The sequence below is a fragment of the Sinocyclocheilus rhinocerous genome, unplaced genomic scaffold (genome assembly GCF_001515625.1).
Source record: "Sinocyclocheilus rhinocerous isolate Xijiao unplaced genomic scaffold, SAMN03320098_v1.1 scaffold1492, whole genome shotgun sequence".
In the NCBI taxonomy this organism is placed as follows: domain Eukaryota; kingdom Metazoa; phylum Chordata; class Actinopteri; order Cypriniformes; family Cyprinidae; genus Sinocyclocheilus; species Sinocyclocheilus rhinocerous.
The window spans coordinates 144,735-161,430 of record NW_015636532.1 but is presented as its reverse complement, the minus strand read 5'-3'; the positions used below and the strand labels follow the sequence as shown (position 1 = coordinate 161,430).

The 16,696-nt window shown below is 35.6% G+C and overlaps 2 protein-coding genes across 2 annotated transcripts; both read left to right on the top strand.

The window, feature by feature from the left end:
- The first annotated feature begins 323 nt into the window (after nucleotides 1-323).
- Nucleotides 324-8,516, top strand: LOC107747816 (histo-blood group ABO system transferase 2-like). The gene is made up of 7 exons (XM_016562423.1): nucleotides 324-407; nucleotides 5,871-5,900; nucleotides 6,014-6,049; nucleotides 6,248-6,292; nucleotides 6,516-6,548; nucleotides 6,638-6,772; nucleotides 6,922-8,516. The coding sequence occupies exons 1-7, from the start codon at nucleotides 349-351 to the stop codon at nucleotides 7,610-7,612; spliced, it is 1,029 nt and encodes a 342-aa protein (XP_016417909.1). The 5' UTR covers nucleotides 324-348; the 3' UTR covers nucleotides 7,613-8,516.
- Nucleotides 8,517-9,783: 1,267 nt separating this feature from the next.
- Nucleotides 9,784-16,561, top strand: LOC107747817 (globoside alpha-1,3-N-acetylgalactosaminyltransferase 1-like). Its single transcript, XM_016562424.1, has 4 exons — nucleotides 9,784-9,928; nucleotides 11,972-12,007; nucleotides 15,903-15,926; nucleotides 16,191-16,561. The coding sequence occupies exons 1-4, from the start codon at nucleotides 9,864-9,866 to the stop codon at nucleotides 16,327-16,329; spliced, it is 264 nt and encodes an 87-aa protein (XP_016417910.1). The 5' UTR covers nucleotides 9,784-9,863; the 3' UTR covers nucleotides 16,330-16,561.
- The last annotated feature ends 135 nt before the right edge of the window (nucleotides 16,562-16,696 follow it).

Sequence of the window (16,696 nt, the reverse complement as noted above, 5' to 3'; positions counted from 1 at the left end):
GAGTATTCATGAGTTTCACATTTTACATGCTCAAATACACCACAGTAAACAGGAGTTCTAATAATTCTGTCCTTGTGAGTCCTTTAAAAGGTTTCAGGCTTATTATAATGTTCTCATCAATCTGGCTTTGGCAGTATAATTGTTTGTTTTTTTGCGTTTTGAGTTTAATTTGCTGTGCTCACCCAACGCAGAGCCCCACCCTAATGTGTCTATTTGACTCAGAAATGTCCCTCTCACCGTGACAACACACTCCTCCTTCCTTGATCTAAATGTCTCTTGCTTTATTCCTCTCGCTTATGCTTCAGTCTTTAACTTCACATCAATGTGGACACAAGTATTCCAGGAATAATGGTGCTCCGTCAGAGTTTTCTCATCATTCTTGCATTCTTTGGGCTGGTATTGTGTGGGTATGTAATTACTCTTCAGCAATATTAGATATTAGATTAGGTGTTTGGTTTGTGAATTGATGTGACAATAATGCAGTAACAATGAAAACTCTTAATTGTGTAGAAGCAGCTGAGTCATTTTTCAGAAGCTGGTAACATTACCACTGCTTGACATGGGGCCAGGATAAAGTATTTAGCATTTTTATGTGTATATTGTTTTTATTTCATAGAGAACAAATGAATACGGGCATACATCACAGAAATGCAAACATGATGCCCTTAAAAATGCAACTCCAAAATGTCAGTTCAAAATGAGCAACACAATCATTATTATTATTAAACATATTCTTAAATTATGTGATCTTAACATTTTTATATATATATATATATATATATATGGAATTTTTAAATACTGAATTATCGGTTTAAATATTTACACCTAGGTTAAAAGGAGAGTTTAAAGTATAATTGTTAATAATCTAGTAACCTTTTTCTTAGCTTTTGTCATGTGACTATTTGTTTAGAATGTGTCCTAAATAAGCTCAATAATTTATGTGTCCTAAAATTGACATTGCTGGTAGATGTGTTGGAGCAGATTTAAGCTACAAACGCCATTGAAAATACTGGTTTAACTGGTCCCATTTAACTTTGTACAGAGTATAGCTTCAGATGAATGAATGCACCTAACCGGCTGTCTTGAAACACAGTAATGGGTGGAAATACAGTCAGTGATGCGTTAACTGAATAATCCTGACACCCACTGCAAATGCAACAAACAGACTCTAAGAAAGTCATGATGTTTGAGTATTAACTGACATAACATTAGCACATAAAAATCTCCAATTTATGCCATATATTCTAAATGACACATTTAGCTATCCGGATGGATATGATCTGTTTTACGCACTTCCTGACAGTGATTTTTCGAATGCAAATCGAAGGTTAAGGCTCCGACATTATTATTGAATTTCATAAGTTCCGCGTTTGTTCGCGGGAAAGTGAGCAAGACACGACAGTTATATCATGATTATGGTTAAATAAGATGAAAGACATATATAAAGAAATTAGCTACATTTATTTTTAAATTAAATATCACAACACTCATTTATCATTCAGTAGTGCGTTTTAAATATAATGTAAGCGCAACTTGTGTAGATTTAAAAAGGCATGACTGCTTCATTTTGACGTGTATTTGTATACTTTTACCATCTAATCAATCTCAGCATGCTTTAATTTTGTGTCCCTAGACGTTTGCATCACTAAGGTTAAGTCCCATTAGGCAAAGGTAGGCGACTGCCTTGGGCCCCCAAAAGTCAAGGGCCCCCTAAAATGCTTTTCATATAGGATATGCGCATTAAGCACGGACACGCGAACGTTTGCTGTTTACGGTGTTTATTACCATGACAACCAAGGCGGTCGCCTACCTTTGCCTAATGGGTAAGTCCGCCCCTGGCATTAACAGATCATTTAAACTGATAAATAACAGATTGGAGATTAAAATAATAGCAGATTTGTCTCATTTTAAATGAGTAATAAAAACTGAGATGAAAAATTTACTTAAGCCAGAAATATAATTTTACTATGGTAAAATAAATGTTCAGCGAAATCTTCAAAAAACTTTTGAATTTTGGCGCACTTTTTTTCTCTATATAATGTTGATATAATAACTAGTAAATGCTGTAAATCTGGTTATGCTAGCATGTGTGGAAATATTTAAACCACGTGTGTTACAACTTACCCCGCGTTACTTTGTGCCCAGCGCTCCCCCTATTAAAACTAAAGAGAAATGTGTTCACAAAATAAAAACTAAACTAAAACTAACAAAAGTATTAATGAAACTAATAAAAACGAAACTACATTTTATTGCAAATTTGAAAACGTTATTAAAATAAAACGAATTTAAAAATGCAAAACTATAATAATCGTGGTTGGACTCGATATAGCCTAGTGTTCCTTACAACTTATCAAAGATCCAGTGGCTATTGGATATTGATATGCAGCCAGGAATTGTGTTTCCTGACATTTATATGTGCCTGATTTCGACACCGGGGAAATACTTAAAGCAAATTTGCCTGTGAACGCATTCTGTAAATACGAAATAGGTTGTTCTAAATCCGGGTGATCACTTATATTACTGTATACTGTCATATCGCCCATCTCAAAAACGTAGGTTTTGTCAGTGTTTATTTAAAAACATCCAGTTAATACAACATATAACAACAGGGTATGGTTTTTCTAAATTCAACATATTAACATAAAATGATAACTGCAAATAGGGCTGGGCGATATATCGAATATTAGCGATAATATCGCAATAATTTTGACGACGATGTAAAAATAAAAAATATTGTGAATATCGAATATTTCAAATTCAATCATACTTTCCCAAAAGAACGTGCCGAACGTCCAAAAAGGGAGACGGTTATTGCGGACAGCTCTACTAGTGATGTCCGGTTCGCGAACGAATCGTTAGATTTTTAACCGGTTCTTCTTAGTGAACCTGTTGATCCAGTTCACCAAATCGGACTGAATCGTTTGAAACGGTTCGCGTCTCCAATAAGCATTAATCCACAAATTACTTAAAGGGATACTTCACCCAAAAATGAAAATGTAATGTTTATCTGCTTACCCCCAGGGCATCCAAGATGTAGGTGACTTTGTTTCATCAGTAGAACACATATGATGATTTTTAACTCCAACCGTTGCAGTCTATCAGTCGTATAATGCATGGCAATGGTAACAAAATCTATGAGAGTAAAAAAAACATGCACAGACAAATCCAAATTAAACCCTGCGGCTCGTGACGACACACTGATGTCCTAAAACACGAAACGATCGGTTTGTGCCAGAAACCGAACAGTATTTATTTCATTTTTTACTTCTAATACATATGTCCAACTGTCTTTAAGCGCGTGCAGGCATCCGGTGCGTGAGGTGTGTACAAATTTAACAAAATTTTAACAAAATGGTACAAATTTAACCATTTTTAGTTTTTCTACAGTTTTTCTCTCCCTGAAGGAGGTCAAATGAATTTCTGTGAATACTGCATATTCAAGGAATAACTTACCTAACGCCACACTGGATGTATTATATAATAAAGTTTTTCGCTGAATGCTATTGGCTGCCTTATAGTTTTTTAACACTATTTTAAACTTCTTTCTTAGGTTATATTCCGTATTTGCTTGCATTCATTAATATTCACTTGTTGTGTATGTGGATATCATAAAATAACATTAGTATGTGAGTAATTAACACTTAAAAAATCTAAACTTATCAAAATCAAGTGTTTGATAACGTCTAAATATATATTCAAATGCAAAAGCTAAAATAAATAAATAAGCAATTATGACCAGCAATACTCTTTTCAGCAACTAAACTAGAACTGTATGCATTTATTAAACAGCCATCAAACAGGCATCTAGTGGTTAACCATAGCATTACATATTAATTTTATTTTACCGGTCACCAAATGCCTCTAAATTGGCTCTTTGCATTGGAATTTAAAAACGTTTCTCTGTTTTAGCCTTAAATACTACACTAATTGTAGCCTAATAAAATTAATACATATATTAGAAAATACTCTGTATATTTTAAATGGTCATTCATGGATCATAATTATTGCACATATTATTTAGTACCAAAAATGTCCTCAAGTTTTGACTAAATGTTGCTAAACTAAAAGATAGCACATTTATGTAATTGATAAAAACTTCGGTCACATTAGACTGCCAAGTATGAGAACATATTAATTCTGTCACTTTATCACTTCCCAGAATAAAATCATACTGTAATTAATGCTACTGTTAATGCACAATCAATGTACATTATGTGTCAATATTTACCAGAAATTGCTGCAAATATTGTGAAACTCCTGTCTGTGTGGCCATTGGTCCTATTAACAGAACGAAAATCAAAACTTTGATTCAAATTCTGAATGGATTATCTGTAGCTTAGAAAGCGGGAAAATACAGCGCTTCCATATAATCACCGGCAATTAGAGGTGAGTGAATTTGGACTAACTTGAACGGAATGGCCAATCAGAGGAGTTCAAGAAACCAACAGACATGTCTGTGATTGACTACAGGTGCATGTCAATAAATTAGAATGTCGTGGAAAAGTTTTTTTATTTATTTCAGTAATTCAACTAACTTTTCCACGACATTCTAATTTATTGAGATGCACCTGTATACTGCTTAATGCTACAAAAACATGTTGTAAATAGAAAGTTTGACGCCTTCCAAAGCACAAACACAAACTGGAGCCTTTACCAAATATGTTTCGCCAAATATCCTATAACTGAGGGTGCTTTTGACTACGTGAGAAAATGGACGTGTGGCATGAGAGTGTGAGAACAGTGTCAGACACGCGAGTCTCACGCTGAATGTATGAGAGTTGGCAGCACTGCAGGCACTCTGCCCGGCCTCATCAACTTACATTTACATTTAGTCATTTAGCAGATGCTTTTATCCATAGCGACTTACAAATGAGGACAATGGAAGCACCTATTATAATCTTAATATAACTTGCAGCTATTATAATCTTAACAGAATCAAGTAACAATATTCAATGTTAATTAAGTGATCTCTTAAAGGATTATTATTATTATTAAGTTTAGTGTCCAACACAATGTGCATCAGGTCTTGATAGGCTGGATATCAGGAACCTCACTTATTTGTGTGGCAGGTTGTGAAGCAAGCATTTCAAAGCTAAAATACAGAGCTACATATTCTAATGTTAATGTTTCATGATCATTAATGTTTATTAATTATTAACATTATTTATATGATTTATTTGTTCAAAGTGACTATAAACTGTAAATTAGTTTTTCATTGGATGTAGAGAGAGACACATTCAGCGTGAGACTCACATAATTGACAATGTTCTCACGTTCTTATGCCACACGTCCATTTTCTCACGCAGTCAAAAGCACCTTCAGTTAAAATATATTTTATATATATATATTAACATTGTCATAACCATTACCATGCTAAAATCTTCAGAGAGTTGTCATGATTGAAATATATATCGAAATATATTTTTAATATATATATATTTTTTTTTCACTAATATATTGAAAGTGTTACCATATATAGATAGATAGATAGATAGATAGTGTTACTGTGGACAGGAAAAAGTTAGTCAATCACAGCACTGAGCGTTTTGAAATTAAATGTGCTTCACAGAGTGAGAAAATTAGATGGAAATTATAATTTTTTACATATATTGGCCTTTTTTTGGTGCAAAATGAGAAACATAATATACAGATCTAAAACTGCATTTGTATGGCCCCTTTTAAAACTGCGTACATTTTAATTTTATTGTCAAGATGTACAAGATGTGTAATCACGCAATTCATTATGCTGCATTTTCTGTGTACATGACAAACATGAGAAATAAAACTTAAATGTGATCTCTGAGAAAACCAAACAGTCACACATCTTTACAAAGATCGCTCCTCATGAAGTTATATGTCTTTCTTCACAGGCTCATTTACCTGAACACCAACCAGAACAGGTGAGTTTAGTGCAGTTACACAACATCTGAACCGTGTTTGTCTTGGTGTTATTCTCTTGATTTGGGAAGTTTGCATTGCTGACATTTATTCATTTGTTTTTTACTGTTTTAAGTTGCAAACCGCAGATAATAGAAAAAGTCATCACCAAGTAAGTAATGTAATGCATATACATAAACACCTCACTTTAACACATGCACAAAAAATGCTCATGTAACAAGGTACAATTTTTGCATTATTTCTGAGAGCGTACATACTGTACATGCTTATACACATCAACTTAAAACACACACACTCACACCATATGATTACATTCAGATGAGTAAGAGTTTGACTCTGTTATTATCAGGGCAAAGGGGAAGCTTAAGAACTTTGGATTGCGCTCATCGCTGGGGTATGTAAAACTTCATCTTCTTAAAAGAGACTTTTTAAAGTTGATCCTTAATGACATAAGACAAAAACATTCTTGGTTCATGGTTATTTTTATTGTTCTGATCAGATGACTAGTGAGAGATGGAAATAGATAAACTGGGAAACCCATGTTTAAAATTTGTATTAACTCTGTATGTACCAATAAAATGACTGTTGTTCTTTCTGCTTATTCATGTGTATTGCAGGCTTTTGTACAACCAGCCCAGTGCGCTGGTAAGGTGAGTATTATGTTTTTAGCATCAACCTGTAATAGCCCATTTATACTCATGAATAGAATGATTACAACGCTGTTTGTGTTTTGATGAAGTCGGACAGATGTTGCTTCTGTAACATCATGGTTAGCCCCAATCATTTGGGAGGGAACCTTTGACGCCACACTGATCGACTTTATCTACAAACAACAGAATCTCACCATAGCGACCACAGTCTTCGCTTTGGGAAAGTGAGTTCCGCATGATACCGCTCATCTTGTATCAGTATTTCTCATTTGTTTCTCCTCCTCTGTTTTTCTTTGCTTCTGGAAACAGTAATGATTAAATGATAAATAAATTTATTATATCTCCCTGTGTATTTGTTTTCTCTGTTTGTTAGATACACACGTTTTCTCAAAGAGTTTCTGGAGTCAGCAGAGCAGCATTACTTTGTTGGATTTCGAGTGAATTACTACTTGTTTACGGATCTACCAGAAGAAGTTCCTGAAGTTAAGATGGGTGAAAACCATAGTTTGACAGTTCGAAAGGTTCCAAGTATGAACAGATGGCAGGATATCAGTATGGGCAGGATGGAAATACTGGAGAAACTAATAGAGAATGAACTGGCCAGTGAGGCCGACTATATTTTCTGCCTTGACGTAGATACAAAGTTCTATAGCCGCTGGGGTGTGGAGTCTTTGGGTCGTCTGGTAGGTGTGATACATCCTTGGTTCTTTGATGCTCCAAGGGATCAGTTCACATATGAGCGTAGACCAGAGTCTCAAGCATACATTCCAGCTGGAGAGGGTGATTATTATTTTACTGGTGCTGCATTTGGTGGCTCACTGGAGGATGTACATCATCTCACCAAAACCTGCTGGGCGGAGATGAAAATTGATATTGCAAACTCCATTGAGGCGATATGGCACGAGGAGTCTCACTTGAACAAGTATTTCCTTTATAACAAACCCAGTAAACTGCTTTCACCTGAATATCTGTGGCGGGACATCAATGCCGGGGCGGTCCAAATAAAAGTAGTTCGCTTCTCTCATGTAGCTAAAAACAATGCAGAAGTGCGTCCAAATGTGTAGCACCTGTTGCCAGTATTGAGCTACACTGACATGGTGTGTTCTCGCAGGCCTCCCACACTGTGAATATGTAAACAGGTAATATTGACAAAATAGAAGTCTACAGCTGCCACCAACAAATGGATAATCAGAGACATTTACAGATATTTATGAGCACAAAGTGGCATCAGGAACTAAATCTGCCAAAGTGATCTTGAAGAAACACTCACAATATGCTATAAATACTCTTGAGTTTATTATACAACAAAACACCATTTAAATGTGTATTGAAAGCACTGACAACCCTTTGTTTGACCTCTTATTTAAAGGGAGGAAGTTTAGTAGATACAGGGTCTGAAGTAAAAACCAATGGTGAACTTTAATTGGTATTTTCTAGCTACTACATAAATATGATTTTACTTTTTGGCGTAATCTCATTAATATTCATAGTAATTTGCACACATGGTTGCACCTGCCTTTTTGTATGTTTGGGTATACACTGAAACAATGTATGACCTATAAAACGATTCATAGGGATTTGTACATCTCTAAAGCTATGGTAATAATTCATTCAAATATACAAGGTCTATGCAAATGTACAAAAATGTATTTGTTCTTAAACCACATTTTGTGTATAATACGAATGGGGTCAAATTGCAAGTTGATGGGTTTTTAGATATTACTGTCAAATTCTGAATGTATGTATACTGTTTTTTGTTAGTTTTTTATTTTGCTGGTTTTTTTCCATTTGCATTTTTTTTTATTTCTACCACTCTGTACTCAGCAAAATTAAACAAAAAAAAACTAAACAGAACAAATAACATTTGGGAAAACTAGTATGAGCATTGATTGTATGCTATTGAATACTAAGAAATTATACTTTCACTGATGCAAACACTCATACATTTTTCTCTTTGTATATTTCACTTATTCCTGTTTTCTTGTGTTGCTTCTTGTAGAGAAAAACGTTTTTGAAGACAAAAAAAGTTTTGGAAGAAGGGAAAACTTTATTTTTTTTTGAAGAGGAAAAAAATAGTCTAATAGAAAAGAAATCTTAGGACATAGGCTCATATCAAATGTATAAACTAACAGCAAATGTCACACAAAAACATTTTTCAAAGGGTCCATAAAATGGGAAATAACATAATATTTTCATTGTAGGCCTATTATACTTCCCAGTCCAAAAAGAGCACGCACTTACTACCACTGCAAAAACATCTCGTTATAAAATCATCCCTGTCTTGAACTCACGACGTTGTACTCATTTGCATGGTTCCGCACATGTCTTCGCACACCGTGCTCAGACAGATCGCTTGAGGTAGCCACTGAAAGTTGCAGGTGGCTGCCACATGGTTGTACAAACACGAAAAGATTAAGATAACGCGTAAGTTCCTCACACTTTGTTGTAGGAAAAACAGCATCTCCTCACGGTTATCGACAGATCCCAACGTTAGGAATACGTGGCTAAAACTGATTTTTAACGATGTGCTGTGATCAATGATTGTTATATGCAAGGATGCATGTAGGCTACACCCGTTCTTTGTCACAAATGCGTTTGTTGCCGTTTTTGCATTAGGACAGTGACTAAACGGTGAACTTTACATTGTTCCTTGTAAGAGCACGAAATACACTTTTATTCAAAGTATAATTACTTAACTCCCCCCACACAAAATACGACTTAAAACGTACCGAAATGGAATTAAAACTAGAACCCTGCTCGTTCAAAAAATTATGTTTAATTATGACTTATATGGGATTGTTTTTTTGTTTTTTTTAGCAACAGAGAGATCTAGTCATGAGTGGCTGTGGGGGAAGTTATCTAAAATTATTGTAAAATTAACAGTCTTTATCTATCAACTGCTACTAGTTATAAATTAATTTCATGAATACTCTTTTGCTGATCTTCACAGTTTACTGAGAAGTTTAGATTTTCATTGATGTTGACATGTTTGTGGTTGAACATGAGTATGGGCTTGTCAAACAAGGTGTTAACACAGAACCAGTTCTGCATTGTGTAGCACCTGCTTTATACTCAATGTGGAATTTCCTTCTAAAAGCCAGTTAGACTACTCTTGTGTGCTGAAGGATGAGGATCAGTCATTGGCTGTTGGGCTGTTTTTATGGTTGTACCTTAATGTAAGGCCCCACCCTTGTCAGGATGTGTTTGACTTTCAAATCTCTTCCGCAAATCTCTTCATGCCCAATATTTCACTCTCTTTTTCCAGTTCAGTCCACCAAGTGAGTACGGTCACAAGACCAAGCTGATATTACAATAATGCGATTCCGTCAGATTTTTCATTTCTTCCTTCTTGGAATGTTTGTTGGCTTGTCACTGAGTGGGTATGTATAAACTTTTTAAAAATATGTAGCTGATTTACTTACACGTTTGGAATTGGAATGTTAAGTGAATATCGGTTGTTAATCTGTTTATGTATTGATATAAATGCTGCCAATGTCGCTTTATGTAATCAGCTAATCACATGGCAGCAACTCAATGTATGTAGGCATATAAACAGGGTTGGGAAGGTTACAGAATGTAACACATTTTAAATTAATTACTTAAATAGGTTAATTAAGTCAGGAGTGTCCAATCCTGCTCACTGTTCTGTAGAGTTTAGCTCCAAGTCCACCACGATTAAACATGCTGGAACCAGCTAATCCATTTTCTTGGCATACTACAAACTTACAGGCAGGTGTGTTGAGGCAGGTTGGAGCTAAACTCTGAAAGACAGTGGCCATTCAGGACTGAGAACACCTGATCTAATTATTTAGAATCCTTAAGGCAGGGGTTCATTTACAGTCATGCTGATTTTCAGGAAACAGCACTCTTCTTCCTTTTCTGATGTTGCCATTTGTTATAAATATATATATTAAAAAAACAAAACCAAGAGCTTATATACACAAATGTCACTGGCTCTGTGTGAAAAAATGTTCTCACGTGAGAGCACGTAAATTCCATGAGAGATCAACTTACCTCAAGAGGCTTTTTCACATTACATGTCGAATCCTTTGAAGCTGATACAAGTTAGATATAAAACTGTCTTTGTATTTCCATGGCAAAAATCACGCGCATGGCTTTCTGATTCCCCCTGCAGTTTTGTTAGTCCTGACTAGCTTGTGCACTCAGAAGGTTGCTAATTGAACAGGCTGCCCATATTTTTATTTATTTATTTTCAGAGTTGAGTTGGAGACTCACCAAATGCCTCATTGGTTAAAAATTCCCAAACAGTTTACATGAATATTAAATGAAATAAATGACATTAAAATGCAGAGTAATCATTTAGGTAATCTTAAATACGTTTCGGATGTACTGTATACTTTATTTGATGACCACCCATTTAAAATGCAGTTACTCATATTTCTTATTTTAAATGTGTAAGGACATTACGTGTATTCCATTACTCCATGTATCCTGGATGCATACAAATAACATGACACGTCTTACACAGTCTTGTGTAAACCAAACACAACAAACATGCTCTATATGCTCTCTAAGCCAGGTATTAAAAGCCAAGTGGTTACGTAAAAGATGTAAGCTTTAATGGTGCTTATTGGTGAGACCCTTTTTCTATCAGTTTAAAATGGCAGGCGAGCAGCAAGTTTTTAAAGCTTTAATGGGTTTCCTGGAGGATAATGGATACAAATGTTTTTTTTATTTAATTTTTTCTACTCAAATGTTGGATTGAGCCATTTTCCATGCCCACTGTTGTGTACACACACACACACATACAGAAACAAAAGTGTTGCGTTTATAATTTTGTTCAGTGTATATGTATATGTGTATATATATATATAGTGCATATTAGTACCTTATTAATAATATGTACGCTAAATTTAGTAATATACTATGTACTCTTATAGTACCTAGTACTCTTTAGGAGTAAAGAAGGTTGTATGACAAGTTGTTGTACCCCTAAAGTACAAATTTAAAACATTTTCTTCTGAGAGTGAATATTCATAGAATGTGGCAAAGATTTTAAAGCTTTAAAGGCACAAATTATGTATATTATATAGCTAAACATACAAAATCTAAAGACATCACATTGGAATGGAATTCCTGTTGAAATGAGCTGTTCTATTAGCTGAACCAGCCTGAAGCATAATTTATGATAATTTTGTGGTCCGATCTTTTGACTGAATACTGAAACGTTACTGAAACCGTTACAAAGAGTTTCTTTTTTTTTTCCATTCAAAAAGTTAAGTTGACCAACTTTTCTGTATGAGGTTGACAAACAGCATTTTCAGCGCCTCATTTGCTGATGAGGAAAAATACCTAAAATTATTTAAAACATATTTTGAACTTAAACACTGAAAAAAGTGTGTGAGTGTTGACACATTTCCAAAAGATCTCTGCTTATAGGATTCTCATGTCTTCTCTTACAGGCTCATTTACTGGGGATTCACCTCCATTTGGTATGGGTAAGTATAGACTATATTCATACACGTTCACGTGAACATGAAACGTTCAGTTTCAGTCAGATTAAAATAATAATTCCTTTTATTAAAATGGCACAATGAAAAGGATTTAGTGGCGTTAAAGACATGAAAGTGTGAGAACCGTGTCAGTTGTGTGAGAGTTGGCAGCCCTGGTTGATCGACATCAACTTACCTCAAGATGCTTTTTCGGATTTAATGTTGAATCCATTGAACATTATAGCCCGTGATAAGTTAGACACGTCAAACCTTGAAGCAGATGGGCTACAGCAGCATAAAACCACACAGGGCAGGGTTGCCAGGTCTGCTAATCAAAATTAACCCATTTGCGTTTTTGTCTGTGGTCTTCCCCTCTGTTGGGGGCCCCTTCCATCAAAATAGCATTCTGGGGAGATAGCTTTAACCCACGGACAAAAAAAAACTACCCGCGTCAACGGTGTATAAGTAGGCTCATTTCACGGTAAAACCAGACTTGCCAACTCTTGACACTGGGTACCACTCCTGTCAGCTAACAACAGGAAATTGACCGTTCGCAGGGAGCTTGATAGACAGGCGATCTGACCAATCAGAATGCGGATATTATGTGCCGCCGCTGCTATCAGCCATCTTGCCCGACAGCTACGGCCGGTCTCCTTAGAAATCCATGTTAAAACGGGATAAAGATAGACTGAATTGAAACTTTTTCAATATAACTAAATATAAAAATGTGTGGAGGGTTAAGCTGTACTGTTGTTGGCTGCCACAGTAACGGTAATAAGCTAAAGGAATGCGCTATATGCATGGCTTGCAGCAAAATACTGAGTGTAAAATAATAAAATAATGGTGTGTTCCGCTCCGCTGTTGAAATAAAATTCTTTCTGATGTTTATTCATGTTCATGAGGCTGCAGTTTATTAAAATGTCACAATTTAAGTCAAGTCAAGTTTATTTGTACAGCGCTTTTCACGATACAAATCATTGCAAAGCAACTTTACAGCAAATTAAGTTTCTACAATATTTAGTGTTAGCTTATCAGTGGTGACTCAGAGAAACACACGGAGTAGAGGTGGTGGGAGAGTTAGCAGCGGGCTGTATACTTACCTCGGACTTGTGAGCGTCAGCCTGGGATGATTCCAGCGCGGCTCTCTGCTCTCTCAGCTGGGTCTGCCTCACCACCAGGTCGCGGATCTGCTTCTCCACGGCCTCCAGCTCGAGCTGCACTGAATGCAGCTTGAACGTGTCCTCACCTGCTCTCAAAGGTAGACACACATCCGCCATTAAAGCATGTAACAGTGAGTAAAACAATGGTAATGTGTGTGAATAGAGTATTAGTAATGTAAGCGAGATTAGCGGCAACCACGCTGGCGATGCTAGCGGGCTATTTGCTAATAGCGGACTCGGGAAATCAAAATAAAACTAGTGATAACAAGGCGCTCTGATTGTTTTTGTTGTAGAATACGATAGGGGATATATTCATGCACACTTTAAAGGCTTAAGTCCAACTGAAATCATACCAGTGCAATTATTGTGTACCACAATTATTAGACAGACAGCAGGGTTGCCAACTTTTAAGTTCAGCTTGGAGTGAGATTTTTTTGGGTGGGGGGGATTTTGATCTCGATTCAATGATTCAATATCAATTCATATGTATATTGTACATATAAGGTGATAAAAATATTTTGTTGAATGCAGTTGAATGACTTTTTCAGCATCATTTTAAACTTTTCTTGTCTTAATTCAGTATTTGCTTGCATCCATTAATATTCACTTGTGTGTATACTTATACGAGTATAAATAAAAATGAAAAAAAAAGGATGTAAGTTATTAATTTCGGATTTTAAAAAAATAGTGTTTAATCACGTCTAAATATTTATTCAAATGCAAAACTTAAAAATAAGTAAGCAGGCATGACCTGCAATACTCTTTTGAGAAATAGATACATGTATATTTATTAAAGAGCCATACAGGTACCTAGTGGGTAAAGCATGGCATTACAAATGAAAATGATTTTTTTCCCGACCACAAAATGACTCCAATTTGCTTTTTTGCATTGGAATTTAAAACAATTTATTCTATTTTAACCTAAATACTACACAAATTGTAATATAAGTAATAGAAATATTAGAAAAATATTTTAAGTGGCCATTAATGGACCATAATTATTGCACAAATAGTATCTAGTACCAAAAGATCTCCTCAAAATATTAAATAAATATAATTGAACTAAAATATAGAACATTTGTTTAACTAAAACATAGTTAAAGGGTTAGTTCACCCAAAAATGAAGATTAGGCTGCGTTTTACTCACCCCCGAGGCATCCTAGGTGTATATGACTTTCTTCTTTCAGACGAATCCAGTCGGAGTTATATAAAAAATTGTCTTTGACTTTTCAAGCTGTTTCATGCCACTCAGCGGGTGTTGCATGCATCAGTCAAAAAGAACTTAAATAAAAATCGCCCATCCATAAAAAAGTGTCTCACACGGCTCCGGGGGGTGAACAAAGGCCTCCTGTAACGAATCGATGCGTTTTTGTAAGAAAAATATCCATATTAAAAAAACGTAATAATCACTTTAATGTATCTTGCGCCAACAGTTGTACACGGAAGCAGCTCCGGGAGGATGACGTATGAGGTCAGCGTTGCGCATGCGCTGGTGAGTCTCGTGAAAACCAATGTTTGTTAACAGGAGCAAAGGAAGCAAAGTTTCCTTACTTTAGCAAAGGAAAACCAGTCTCTTCTTGGCTTATATTGAAATCCTCCGACATTCTTCTTTGCAAATCCTCATTTTGTACTTCTAATTCTTGACCATTGTTTTGTTTTGATCTCTCCCCTGCTTTTCCGCGTGCGTCACCTGCGTCATCATACGTCACTCCCCCGGAACTGCTTCGGTTTACAACAGTGAGCGCAAGCCGTGTGAGACACTTTTTTTTTTTTATCAATGCATGATAATATGCTGTAATGTTTACCAAAAGTTGCTGCAAAGACCTGTGTAGTGAAGCTGTTGTCGTCTATCCTGCTTAAACCCAAATAAATATATTGACAGCGCTGGTTTGTTTAGAACTATTGAACGCCGGCGAGATCAAAAACTCTGTTTTTCAATGGCTCTGGCTTTAACTGAGGCGCTACAACGAATTGCGCCACATTAAGTGCGCCAAAACTGTATTTATTGTCTGAATTTCGTATTAAAACTTACAAAATTTGAAAGCTGAGACTTTGTTTCATATAACAAGCAGGGTTGCCAATTTGGCGTGAGATTTACATGGGCAGCGTCAGCATAAGGAGCGTGAGACAGAGCCTGAAAGAGTCCCAGCAAGCAATTTTGCGTTTAAAAGACGTCTATATATAGCCTAGACGCCTAGGCTAAAACGAGGCTAAATTTGGGCTGTCAGTGAAAATCTAATAGACGTCTAATCATAGCCCAAGAATAGACTAGTCATCAATTAAACCGCTATTAAACGACTACATATATACGTCTAATAGACAACAAAATGGCAATCCATACATACAACTTTTCAAGGTTATTTGGGCTAGAAGTGGGTTACACATAGCCGGACTATATCGGGTCTATACTTAACCGAGACGTTGAAATGACGGCTATTGCTTGCTGGGGTGTGTCTCACGCAGTTGGCAACCCTACAGACAGGCGAAAAACACAATTGTAGCTCAGCCTCGCCCAGCATTTATACAAACTGTGCGTATGCTCTGATATACTGGTGATGCGTGACATGTAATCCTTCCAAATTTCATTATTAAGCATAACATCTGACATATGGATGGAGACTGTTGTTTGACTATGCTAAACCCTGCTGTTGTAGTTCGATTACAGCGAAACATGTAAACGTTCTGTGAGGAGGTCTGTTGAGTTATGTAATAACCATTCATAATTGTGTTTTGGTTTGCAGAAATCATCTAACAGGTAACCTGGGGTAAGTACTTGTATAATGCATACACACATACATTTATTCTCTTTAACGTACACATAAGCTCATGCACACACATATAAGGTGCTTTTAAAACAGAATTCACTGTTGTATACCCTGACATACGGTAATTGAAGAATGCAGTTTGTTGAAAATATATGCTGCTTATGGAAATTATTCACAGTGTACACATGCTTACATAGAAACCCCAATGTTTAATTGCAATCAGTGAATGATTATTACGTGTGTGTGTGTGTGTGTTTACTATAGTCGGACAGATGTTGCTTCTGTGACACCATGGTTAGCCCCGATTGTATGGGAGGGAACCTTTGACTCCACAGTGATTGACTCGATCTACAAACAACAAAACATCACCATAGCGACCACTGTCTTCGCTTTGGGAAAGTAACAAAGTTACATACTTCTCAGACTCTCAAAATACATACTTTTCTCTCTGTATTATTTTTCTCTTTTTATTTTTATTAACTTTTATGTTAATATAGTGTTCTTGGAAGATTTTGTAAAGTCCTTAGATTTTGTCAATGTATAACTAGCAACAAAATTACTAAGGCAAGGTGTTTACTGTACATGCAAGCTACTTTACTAATAAAATGGTCTTTTGTTTATATTTTGTGTATACCACTGATTTAAGATATAGATAAATATATATAGATATAAAAAGTTTTTATATGTTATGTATATGTTTGTTACTGTTATTTTGATACTGCCCTTGCTTAATAAAGGTATTTATTTATTAAAAAAAATAATAATTATAT

Coding starts and splice junctions, on each gene's coding strand:
- LOC107747817 (XM_016562424.1), top strand. CDS start 9,864: ATGCGATTCCGTCAGATTTTTCATTTCTTCCTTCTTGGAATGTTTGTT. Junction 9,929..11,971: donor GTTGGCTTGTCACTGAGTGG/GTATGTATAAAC, acceptor CTTCTCTTACAG/GCTCATTTACTGGGGATTCA. Junction 12,008..15,902: donor TTCACCTCCATTTGGTATGG/GTAAGTATAGAC, acceptor TTTGGTTTGCAG/AAATCATCTAACAGGTAACC.
- LOC107747816 (XM_016562423.1), top strand. CDS start 349: ATGGTGCTCCGTCAGAGTTTTCTCATCATTCTTGCATTCTTTGGGCTG. Junction 6,549..6,637: donor CAGCCCAGTGCGCTGGTAAG/GTGAGTATTATG, acceptor GTTTTGATGAAG/TCGGACAGATGTTGCTTCTG. Junction 6,773..6,921: donor ACAGTCTTCGCTTTGGGAAA/GTGAGTTCCGCA, acceptor TCTGTTTGTTAG/ATACACACGTTTTCTCAAAG.